General features: G+C 39.1%; 1 protein-coding gene across 4 annotated transcripts in view; it reads left to right on the top strand.

The window, feature by feature from the left end:
• mob2a (MOB kinase activator 2a) overlaps positions 1–12,829 on the top strand; it is a 68,663-nt gene that overhangs the window by 38,061 nt on the left and 17,773 nt on the right. Inside the window, exon 1 of one of the 4 annotated variants that reach the window (XM_028448980.1) lies at positions 182–460. The exons of the other annotated variants lie outside the window; for them this stretch is intronic. Coding sequence (XP_028304781.1) covers positions 423–460 — 38 coding nt within the window. The 5' untranslated portion in view covers positions 182–422. Of the gene's footprint in view, positions 1–181; positions 461–12,829 lie in introns of those variants that run through there. 4 annotated transcript variants of the gene reach the window in all.

Consider the following 12,829-nt stretch of genomic DNA (forward strand, 5'->3'; position numbering starts at 1 on the left):
CCTGCGCCAATGTCCTTCTCTATTCCCTGCAGTCCACTCTGTGCTGCCCAGCAGTCAGCAGTTTGTTTATGGGACTCTGTTTGCCAAGCTAATCTTCCCGCCTTTCAAGTGGGAGCAAGGGAGAGAGAGAGCGAGAGAGAGGGAGGTAGAGGAAGAGCGAGTGAGTGTGTGAAAGTGAACCAGGCAGAGTTGCAGTAGTTAGAGGAGGCAGCGAGAAAAGAGCAGCGTCGGGATTTGTGAATGATCTGCCAGCCGTGTGTGTTCATTTCCCTGTGGAAAAGTCAAAAGGACTTTTCAGAAGAAGAACTGGGATTTCCTGCTCAGGGAACTCTCATCCCAGTGCACCTGTAGCAAAGTCGTAGGAGGAGAGGGAGCTGCAGATTGAAGCATCGTTACCTTGGCTGTGCTTCGTCACCAGCTGGATGGGGGTTCTGGTGTGCTGCGACTGTTTCTTCTATAGGTACTGAGCTCATCTCCTGACATTTCTTCTTTTTCTTACACTGTAAACACCCTCGTCATCACAGCTTTTTGACTTTTCTGTCCGACTTCGTCTCACATCCACTCGGGTCTTGCTCTGTTATTGTACGAACATTTGGAGGAGACGTTTGAGGACGGTGCTGCTGTAGCAGGCACATTCTGTCTTAGTCATACACACAAGATACCTTTAACTGTGGGAGGAGGAGATGAGGAGGAGTGCTGGAGGGAGGGAGGGAGGGAGGGAGGGAGGGAGGGAGCTGCGGACACAGCGTTGGCAGCGCACGCAGCCTCCTATAGCTGACCTCAGAGGAGGAGCTTTGAGACATTACTGGTTTGTAGATTTGTTTTATGGTTGAATCTATAGCTACAATAAGGGAGGGGAGGCAGCTAAAAGCTCCTTGACCTGCTTTGAGCCCTTTCAGATACCGTTTTGCTTCACAAAGTAATAGGACAAACTTTTCCATTCCGTTTTTTAGTGTTTCTGCCGAGCCAGCGTCTGCCCAGACTTAGCACATTAATAAAATATTGACTTTCCATTTGATTTTTGACTTGTAAACTTGGCCCAGGCCAGCATCTGTTCCAGCACATTGTTTCACAATTTAAGTTTTTTGTCAGGTGTTGAAGTTGTTTGTGTTTAAGAGAAACTCCTAAAAATATTTTTTGTTCAACTTTCTGGGTGAAAGGATCTGGCACCCGTCTTTTGTGGTTGTCGGTTTAGCCATGTCGAGAGCTCGCTGTATAAAATCTAAATTTAACTTTCCACTTCTGAGGAGGCGTTTTGATGGCAAGGGGAAAATTGTAGCTTTTAACGCAAGCACACACAGCACAGCTGGGTTAGATTAGGCCCCTGTGATTCTGGACTGTGTTTACACTCGACTGCTACTCTTAGTATGAGTAACAGCCCTCAGTTTGTATGTGTGTGTCGTGTAAATCGGAGGCCTCCTGTATGTTAAACATTGAAGGCCTTGCGGAAACACAAACAGAAGCCTGGTGATGGAGGGAACGATGCCAGAGCTGTTAAAAACACTTTCTTCATGAGCTGCAGTCGAGGTACGACTGATCCTGTGACAGCTCACCTCCTATGTTTAATGGGCCCATGAAGTCAAAAAGGACTCTGAGGGGAGGGGAATACTAAAAATAGATGTCAATGTCTTCCACATCCAATCACATGGCTTAGTTGTGATTTTATGAACCCCAAGTGACGTATGTTTTTCAAAGGCACACCCATCCAAACAGGTTTACATTGACCTCGGCTTGGGACCAACCCTGCGTCCCCTGGGATTGGGCTTTCAATAGAAGTGTTGTGTGGGATTAAAAAGGCTTTCCAGTAAACCATCACCTCAAAAAGTGAACATCCTGTTTTAGGCGAGCCACCGAACATTTTGTTTTATCACATGGTGAGAAGTTTAAAAACAATGAACTTTTTTTAGTTTTAAGGCTTTTTAGGATCCACCACCTATTTACATGACTCAGCTAACATGTGTTTGGATCATATTTTGGTCACAGTTGTAGGTTAATGCTTGTAATACACCTATAGTATGTCGTATGTTCCATGTTTATCAAATAAGTTTAGCCATAATAATCACAGCAAAATATATATATATATATATATATTTTTTTTTTTTTTATCCAGTTAAGGAAGCTTTTTGCTGGAGTTTATAACTTTTATTGTAAAAGACACCTATGATATAAATGTGGGATTATTTTTTACATTGTACCACTATGCTTTAGTCTTTGTACATTGATTATGTTTACAATCTGTTAAGAATTAGGTCCACACCGCAGGCTAAATTAGCATCCTTTTCCTATTTTCACTAATGAACACTTTAATATCAACATCCTGTGGAGATGGGGTTGTTTTCATCTAGTTCTGCTCTATCTCAGCTATGAATGTTGGGGCTGCAACCTCATGCGCAGTTACTGCTTGAAGGGAAATTCAACCATCATTAATCATCTTTTGTTATGAGGTGTAGTGTTTGTATTTGATGATTAATCACTGACATGATGCTGCACAACCACAGTAGGACTGAGAGAAGACGAGTGAAACTTTTACCACAGCAGGGGCCACAAAAATGTAATTTTCTGCATTTACAATAATGACCAATCTGAGCATTAATACAGGAAAGAATGAAGGGTTTTTAGGATTGTCGGTAAACTAACATTTTCAACTCGATACTGATTCTCATGAAAAAAGATCTTAAAATTTAATCAAAGCATTTTTTATTAAAATGAAAAATGCAAAAATACCCTTTATCACACCATGAAATTTTATCTTTTTTTAAATGCCAATACTTTTGACATCCCTAAGTTTTTGTGTTTTTTGGAGTCATTTTGAGCATTTTGTTGTGTGTGTATGTATATATATATATATTTGTGTATTTCTGTTGATGTTTTGTATATTTTTCTCTCCTTTTGTGTTTCTGTTGTCATTTTGTGTATTGGTGTTGTCATTTCTGTACTTTTCTCTTAGTGTTTGTTTCTAATGTAATTTATGTGTATTTTTTTGTCATTTGGTGTGTTTTTAGAGTCATTTAGTGCACTTACTTTGAGGACCGCATAAAATAAAGACCGCCAGTTTCCCATGTCTGACCAAGACCGTTGCAGCAGTTTTGTTTGTTTGTTTGTTAGTTTGACAAAGCACTAAATGCACCCAGTTCTCTTGGGGATGGTGATCTTCTCTGCTAATCAAGAGGACAGACCTCACACGAGTGCAGTTGCATAATGTGTGTGTGTGCGTTTCCGCAGCAGGTTCATTGTGCTGGCTCAGGGGGAGGCAAAAAAAAGATGGCCTTGCACTAACCTCACCTTCACATTTAGATGCTCACAGTCAGCACAAATACAATCAGGCTCATCGTTATGTGAAAAGGCTTTTACAAAGTCTATATCATTTGTTTTCTTTCTATTAAGAGTTAAAACAGTTGATTTGTTCCCAATTTTGGTAAAGATATCAGAGCAGAGATGTTACATATTAAAAAGCTCTATAGGTTAAACATGATAAACCCACCAATAGAGTGTTAATATTTGCTGCAGTTGTTGTAACAGAAGTTTTTCGGTCTGATCTGTGTAAATAAGAGAGCAGTGTGAAAGGAGGAAGTGCCCGTCGCCTTGTTTCCTGTTTATTGAGTTTTTCACAGGCAAAGGGAGAGAGGGAGGGGTGCCTATTTCTTCCCTTTCTAAACACATGCATACACTTGCCTGCATAGCTGTATAATTACCTCTGTGCCGCTCCGCCCCAATATTTGTTTTAATTATCTACCACGTAACACTGACACGACTGACGAAGACGATCAACCTACATATACAGTATGTGAATGGATGCAAGGCAGCTGTGGCTGCAGATGTTGCCTTCCTTCACATGTATTGCATAGACAGATATGGATGCAGCCTTTCCATCTTGCACATAAAGAGAAATATCACTAATTTTACAGGTAAATCCCATCCAGCAGCAACACAAGAAGTTAAGTGACCTAAAGCTGAGCAGCATTAGGAGCTGACTATCTCATCTTGTTGTAACAGGTTCAGATTTTTGTCAGCATGTCCACGGCTCATTCCTTTATGTCAGACCTTTGAAGTGTGGCAGGAGTCGAGATCACCTGCTTTATTTGGAAAGGAAAGGCAGCTCTGTCCCATTGGTATGTGAATGTGGTGATATTGTGAAGCTCTTTGGAAGTATTTCATTTTTAATAAAAGCGTTGTATGAATGAAGTCCGTTGGCATTCACCATTAAGGGAGAAGAAATTTTGACTGTGTTTAGGGGTGAGTATTGGCAAGAATGTTGCAATACATACGTGATATTGTGATATTCTACCCAGTTAATATCAAAATTAAACGTAGAGATGAAAAATCAAGTTGCTGTATATGTTCATCAGAGATATTGTTAATTCAGAGGACAAATTGAGTCAAAAGTATTTGCTTCAAAACATCTTATTTATTATTATTATTATTATTATTATTATTATTATTATTATTATATATGTACGGCACCATCTACTGGAGTGGAGGTGTGGAAGTGGCATAATTTTCAAGGTTTTTATGTAGGAACAAGAACTGGTCAACATGCCCAGTAGTTAGGCTGCTCTGCTGAAAAGTAACAATGTCTGCAGCAGTAGAAAACACACGTCCACAAAAATGTGAAAAATACAATTAGAAGATTATTGATTAAATATCAGAGAGAAAAATATATATATATAATACATATATATATATATATATATATATATATATATTTGAATTTAAAAAAAAAATTGTTTTAAAATCGCCACCCAAAAAATTGTGATATATCGTGAAATCAATTTTTTTTTTTTTTTCACACCTCTAGCTGTGTTTGTTTCTTCTTTAGTTGTTCAGTGATTTGCCAACACATCGATTTTTGACCAGCTCCTTTTCTTACACAATAACTTGAAAGTTTAAAAAGCTAAGCATGATGACAACAATGGTGATAGCGAATACATGATAATGACTAGCTGCACATTTTCCTCTGCATTTACTCGCCCTGGAATAATTTAATAATTTATTTCTTTTATCCATCCGCTTTTTATTTTAAAACCCAAATTCTCATAACGAGAGCTGATGTTGTAGGTTTTATGTTTTTAAAGCTGCTTTGATTGTGCATAGCAAAATGTTTCTTGTGGAAGTTATGTTGCTCATTGATGATTTCTCTATTTGTTTTTACTGAATAAGCTATAAATTATTGTGATTAGTGTTGGATTTGGTGATCTGACAAATCAAATACAAGGGTGATACATTTGTTTGGTTACTTTAATTTATGGTTATCGACACATACATTGTTTAAAAGTATGAAATAGCCACAAAGTGAGGGAAAAAAGAAACCCTGAATGGAGGGGAAAAGATAAAATAATTTGTGAATAATTGAATCGTAGCACCCTGAATCGTAATCATATCTAATTGTGAGCTTCCTTAGATGGCACACCCATCATTGAACTGTATTTTATTTCTCTAACAAAAGCCATACTGTATCACTGTCTTTCATAAAGAGAAGAGCTTTACTCCAGTTTTTACTGCATCTCAGATTCACCCCTTAAACCCCATGGTTCAGGAATTTCCATAACATTCACCACCTGTTCCTTTCTTTGTCTTCTTTGTCTCTCATGTTCCTCCTTCATGTTCTGGCCACCATTCAAAATCTTTCTCCCTTGTCTACATCACCCCTTGGTACCTGATCCTCTTAGACCTGATATTAACTGACATCCCTACATGGCTTCCTGTCACAGGTGTTTTTTTTTTTCCATTGTGTAGCAATGGGCTTTGAGTGTGTCTGCAACAGGAGCTGTGTGTGTTTGTGTTGGCAGTGGGCTTGTCCTTTCTTGTTTTCAGCTCCTCGTGCTTCTCGTCTGTGTTTTCGTTACGGCTGGATGTAAACAAACGATGATGCTGGTAGTCGGGGCACGCCTGCCTTCCTTCCCATTATCTTCCTTTGAGATCCCAGACCTCTCACGCGTACCAGAGCAGTTGCACAAACACAGTCTTACGCTATCTCTGTCTGAGCCTCAGATCCCCACAGCAGGGAGGCGCTCGCTCACCTTTTTCCATGAAGTTTTCGTTTGGTGTTAAGAAGTTGAACCGAGTCGGTCACATGGTCGCCTCTTTGTTTGCTCGTGGGTGTGACCACTTCCTTTACCTTCATCACTGTTAGGGCTAATCAAGGGCACACAATGGGCCAGAGTTTCCTCTGCTATCAGATGGTGAGGAGATCTCGTCTAGTCATCAGGGAGGTGGCTCGTGCTTTGTTTTCTTTGCTTGTCGGTCCTGTAAGTGTTTTTGGACAAAGTAGCAGCCTTTAATGCTATTGTATATTCGATTTTGTTGGTTTATAACTGATTCATTAAAAGGACCAGGCCTTTGGATTTTACTGTGATTAAAATGGTTTCTAGCAGCTTTTTTGTGTGACAGAGTCCATTAATTACTTTTTTAGTTCTTTCATGCCCAGGGTTTACTGGGTGTGTTTGGATTGAGAGGTACTGACTGTACTGTTCTGTTCAAATGTCCTTACTCTCCTCTCTTTGACCGTGCAGCTGTCAGTATGATAAGCAGCACGGTGGATGTGAGTCGGCTGTTTTTTTTTAGAGGCCAACGAGACTTTTTAGACTGCAGGGATCACTTGAACCACTCTCACTTCTCTGATAGAAAGGCCACCATGCCATACACGAACTGGGCCGTGCTCATGAGATGTGGTCTCCTGCATTCTAGGGGAGAAATGTTGTGGAATTTGAAAACAGATAAAACTAAAAAGACTATTTCACATTGTGACATTAGAAAAAATCCAAATAAAACAGGTTGATGGTGTAAGGATACTGAAGGTCACATTGGTTTTTTTTCTTTGTTGTTTTAGGTTGAAATAGCAACTCCTTGTAAAGCTTCCCACAATCATACGTTGACAATTCAATATTTTATTTAACAACTGAATCTGACCACTATATATGATATGTTTGTGATGTAAAATTTAAATAAAGTAAAATAAAAATTAAATCAGTGATAAAAGTTAATTGAGATGAAAATTTTATTTGTTTTTTTTTCTAAAGTTTTTTAAAAAAACTTTCTCTGAATATATATTATATCTTAGATACTTAAACAATATTTTTTGTGAACAAGAAGTGTTTGCATTTAAAAAAACAAATTAATATTGTACTTAAGCAGTGTTAAACTTGGCACTATTTGTGCGGTCTATCTACACATCCCATTAAAAGTGTATAGATTTGTTTATTTTGCGTAGCTGCAAAAGGAACTTTCCACCAGGCTAGCTAATGCTAATGGAGTTGAACTTTGTGTCTGTTGAAATTAAGTCTTTCCTCTGTCTGGGATACAAGCTGCTTCTGTGCATCCCCTTCACCGCCCATGTCTTTTCATTGTTCTCTACTTCTCTGAAGGAAAAAACCTCTGGAAAACATACGTGTTCACAACAGTAATCCAATATGGCTTTCAAAGTCATTATTTAATCTGAATGTGACTTAGGAGGGCCTCGGGCTCGTCATTTTGTAGATATTGAACATTTGTTGACAGATTTGTCTTGAAATCTTTATACAGTCTGTTTGAGTTCTGATATGTGAAACATGTGCACAGTCACTCAAGTGCACATGAACAGGTATGACGTTAATGGACAAGTTATGCCAATTATATTATCAGTTTAAAAGAATGTACATGGACTTCAGTGCGTGTGTGTAGATGGTAAATCTGTGACTAAATGACCTCACTTTGGAGGTAATGAGCTGGATCTGTGAATGTGTGCTAAGCCTTGGAGCAGGATACAGAAAGCAATTTACAATCTGCAAGAAGCCACACCAAGCTCTTTATCTGCACCTCATTTAGTTTAAACCATAGACTGTAAAAAGAATGGACTGGACAAGCTGCCCAGTGGAGTGAAGCTTTTATTTGTAGAGCTCCCCCTGCTGACTGGCTGCATTACAGGTCATAAACCCCGCCTCCTCAATGATAACGGATGGGATGTGGGTCAAGCTGTAAAGTTAAAATACTCTTCACATAATTTTTTTCCAAACCTAAACTCTGCTGTGATCATTAGTTATTATCAACCTACATTGTTTTCAAGTGCTCATTTTTCTGTGATGTTAGTTTTAAATAAGTTATTTGAGGTTGAAAAACAGGATTTTACGTCATTTATGATTGACAGCCACAGATCTTGCGTAGCTCTCTTTGTGAATAACAGTTACGTCGTTAAGAAAAGCCGTTGAAATATATTGTGGTTTTGTACTAACCTTTGTGATCTGATCAAGCCGTTGGTAGAATTTCCAGCGGGAAAGATACTTATGTTCTTGGCGTAGCTGGGCTTGCATAAGTCATCAGGGCAGTACGCTAAATGGGCGGGGCGTGTTTCCAGGGCTCCTCCCGAAGATGGAAGCGCCCCTAAGCGCTGTATTTTGGCTTCAAGAACGTTGAGTGGGAACAGCTACAGTGCACGCCCACTGGTTTGAAGACCCACCATTAATTAACCCATTTTTCCATTTTCTTCTTGCCTGTCTGTAGAGCTGACATTGGGCATTGTCAGCTCTATTTTTAAATCTTTCTGATTTTACTTATTACTTCCTTAACCAAAAAACTTTTCCAGAAATCACCGGACCAGCAGCTGCTAGTTTCTTTTTTTTCTTCTTTTTTTTTTTCTTTTAGGAGGATAAAAAGCGAGCTCTGTTCACACTGTAGCCCCGTGGTTTACCTCAGCACACTCCGCCCTGCACACGCACATCCTGTGCAAACAGTGTTACTATACTCCCATCCTTTCCCTGCCACCTCCTCTTTCCATGATGGTGTTTGGACTCCATGTCGTCTTCGCCACCTTATTTTCTCATATGCTCACGTACACACTTCCACATACTAAGAAGTATCCTTGCTCTCCTCACAAACACACGTTTGTCTAATCACGGCTCTTTAACTCCTTCAAACCTCTCCTATCTGTGTGTAATACTTGTATTATTACACCTTTAATATTAGTCATTAATATTGCTTAACAGCACATACAGTTATTTGAATCACACACTATATATGTATGTATGTAACAAGAGCAAACAAGCCTTAAACCTTTAATAACTGTTTTCTCTGAGAAGCTTTTCTTCGGGGTCTGTTCTCTTGTCACAACATCTCAACATTTTATATGTTGATCATTTCTCTTATTTCAGTTTAACTCCATTTTGTGCCAGTAGATGGCAGTGTAGATCACGAACGTGTGTGTTATCTGCGTGCACACTCAGGAATGTTCCTCTCCAATGGCTCAAACATTCTCTGCACTGTTTTCCTCCCTCTGGGCCTTTAATCTGAGGGTAATGTTTTGGTGTGCATCAAATGTAGAGAATTTTATCTGGAGCTTGAGAAACCTGTGTGACGTCCAAGATTCATTCCTGAGGTATCAGGCTTTCACTGCAAGACATTCTTCACTTTTTCTTTTTTCTTTTTTAAGGGTTATGTAAGTTTTCAGAAAACGTTTGTCTTCCATTAGCAACTCTCAGAACTTTACTTTCATACTGTGTAAGTTTAACAACGAACCTCGACAGACAGCTTATGAGCTGCCTGAGTGACAGATTTACTTGCTATTCTGCGTCATATCCATCCTTAATATGTATAATTATTATTATTATTACAGTGTTTTTGTTTTTTAGCCCCATCCACAAAGTCACATTCCTTGTATTGTTTTAAATTTTACTTGGCAATAAATTGTAATTCATGGGATACTGGAACAGTGCACCCACTTTTCCTCCCTGTCTATGCACCCCAGTCTACACTAGAGATGGGAATAATATCGTTTTTTTCAATATCTGTTTTTCACAGCTATTGAAAAAACGATGAAGCAACATAATACAAACCAATACAGTACTTATTCCATTACTTAAGTGGAATACATAGTATTTCTTTGCACAGATGATTATTTGTGGAAAATATCCTGTAGGGCATCGAATTAAAAGTAGCCGTAACCTGTTTCTGTCCATGCATATGTTAAATATGCGATCCTAAAAAATAGGTCTGTGTACGTAAATATTGGTATCAGTTAATATTGGAAATGTAGTATTCGACAATATCGCCAAATCAACAAAAGGCTAATATCAAACATCCCCAGTCTCCACTGGTGTTTACTTTTAAACGAATGAAAGTAACCCCACAAATTCCTAACACAAAACCGAGGCTCATTACCTATTACCAGCCAGGCCTAAGGATACACTGCACGTAATAATCCTCCTTATGAACACCTGCGATGCATCGTCATGTCATGGGTCAACTGGTTACTTACCTCTCGTGTCTTTCTTGCACCTGGTGCACTGTCCCTAACCTTTCATCTCTGTCGGTTTGTTAAATAATGTATCAAAGCCGACATTGCACTTGAGGCTTTTACACACTTTTTAGTTTTTTTTTTGTGGGTGTGTGTGTAAACCTTCCTCCACTTGACAGACAGATGTTGTCCTAATAACAAAATATTGGGAAGAGACACAGACTCGCCCTCTGTAAAGGAATGTAGGGAGGAGTGCAGGAGGCGGCTCGGGCATGCCGTAACAACCTCCCACACCGATCCAAACTTTTTCACTCTTCTTGTCCAGATTCAAGTTTTTATTCTCACTTCTTTTTCTGCTCATCTTAAACCTCCGTTGTAACTCCCTTATCTACTGTAATTAACTCCCATAAGTCTCACATTCTTGTAATTTTATTTTCATTTAATGAAATAATTTTGACTTCATGGCTCATTTTGGCTCATTCTTCCTGACATGATCTACTATATGTGATGTCCATATCTAGTCTGTGCTCATTTCTTGTCTGTTTCTTGCTGGGCCGTTTGCTTCTATTAGGGAGTTCATGCAAACATAACTCAAAAATGCAAACTTATTTATTTGCAGAAGGTTTTTCAGTGTCTATAAATTTGCCTAAACCATATCAAGTAACAACAAGACTCCTTATTAGATTAGGAATGCAGAAACTCTCTGGCAGACAGGGTATTTATGGCATTTCTGCTGGTAAATGAAGCATATGTCGCTCACTAATGGCACACTAAAGCCAAATCAGTTTCACCTTCAAACTCTGCCTGTCTGGCCCCCTGCTCTTGACCTCTTCTAGTTCACTTTTCATGCCGTTTTCGTTGCTGCACTATCCTCACGTCTTCTTCTTTGTTTTGCTAGGCTGTGTGCACAGAGCAGTGGCATGTCTTTGCATGCAGCCCTTCCCCTACAGGAATGCAGGGAACGAGATGAAGGCAAAGAGAGTGAGGGCACAGACAAAAAGAGTGAAGTTACTCAAGTTTGGCCAAGGAAAGAAATGGTCAATAGCATTGATAGAAATACCTGTTTCAATCAGTTAATTCCCTAGCTCTGCTGATATTGGTGCAGAATGGACTTCAGTTTATATCTGCCTTTCTGTAAAAAGACTGAAGCAATTGTACCCAAAACACTGCTTGTATGCAGGCTGAAGTGGCTAATGGGCCACAGTTTAAAACAAAATACCATATTTTTAATTCCTTTACCTAAGAGGCTCGCTTCTCAAACTATGTTGGAATTTTTCAAGCTGCCCATTCTGATACACAGAAGTGTGTGCAGAATCAACTTATTCAGTTCACTGTACTGTGTATATTAATGCATCACAGAAACTTGAACTTGCATCTGTGTCATTCCATATAATTTCAACAAATGGCCCACAAACTTCGGTCTTTAAAAATTCTGATATTTTTACCAGTTGAGCACACTGTAAATATTTAGTTTAATCGGATAAATATTTTTTGAGACATGGCCAATTGAGTAAGCAGGGTATGTGTCCATTTTAGAGCGATTTTTGCACGTTCACATAGGAAACTAGCATTAAGTATAGTAATACGTCTCCACCTACTTTCTTAAAATGTTTTGAGGGGCAGGCATGTCTACCAGATGGATGTATAGCAGACATGTTTGTATATTCTAAGAAAGTAGGTGGAGCTGTAGTACTATACTTAGTTTCAGTTTCCTATGTAGTGTAGTTATTGAGATATTGGAAACTTAAAATAAAAGAAAAATAAGGACGCTCAAAAATCGACATATACACCCCTCACTAAATTGGCCATACCTCAAAGTATTTATCCAATCAAACTAAAAATTTACAGTGTGCCTAATGAATAATCACAAAACAATTGGTAAAAATCTCTGAATGGTTTTTTTAGAACAAAGTCCGTGGGATGTCCTGAAAATGTGTTGAAATGACATTAAATTACTTGTTTTGTTTTTTTTTTTAGCATAATATCTCCTTTGGAGCACATTTTGCATGTTTTTTATGTGTCAGTTTCATGTTTCTTTGTGTGAATGGTAAACACAGCTCTCCTTTGTCTCATGTCAGAGTTTGGTATGACCGGGCAGGTCTTTGGGTTCAATGTGTGTATTGTATTCTGTCCCCATTGACCTTTTATCAAAGCTTATAAAAACCCCCAGCCTCTGAAAACCTTCAGTCCACACTGTTTTCACTCGCTAAGACCTTACCTAAACACCGTGCACACTGCAGAATGTGAAGGCAACATGGTTTTTCAGGGAGTAACCCAAATTTACTTTGATGTAATTTGTTTCCTCGCAGGCTGAATATTGGGCATCGGACCAGATTTCAGTTTTTTTTTTTTTTTTGCAAGTCTTGACTGCCTGCAGGTGGCGGGATGAGGGTTCGGATCTTGCCAGGCCCCAAGGCACAGTTGTGACCGTTGTGAGTCATCCGCCTGTTGTCGTGGACTCGCTAATCTCTCTGTTTGAAAATGGTGAAATTTCCACCAGCGTTCAGACTCAACCTGTTGGGCCAGCCAGTCACCTCTCAGCGATAAGAAGACTACTGCTGGCCAGAATTCTTTCTCCCATTCTACAGATCCACTTTGCACCATTTGTATTTAGATTTTTTTCAATTA

The sequence above is a fragment of the Gouania willdenowi genome, chromosome 6, assembly GCF_900634775.1.
Source record: "Gouania willdenowi chromosome 6, fGouWil2.1, whole genome shotgun sequence".
NCBI classification, from domain to species: domain Eukaryota; kingdom Metazoa; phylum Chordata; class Actinopteri; order Blenniiformes; family Gobiesocidae; genus Gouania; species Gouania willdenowi.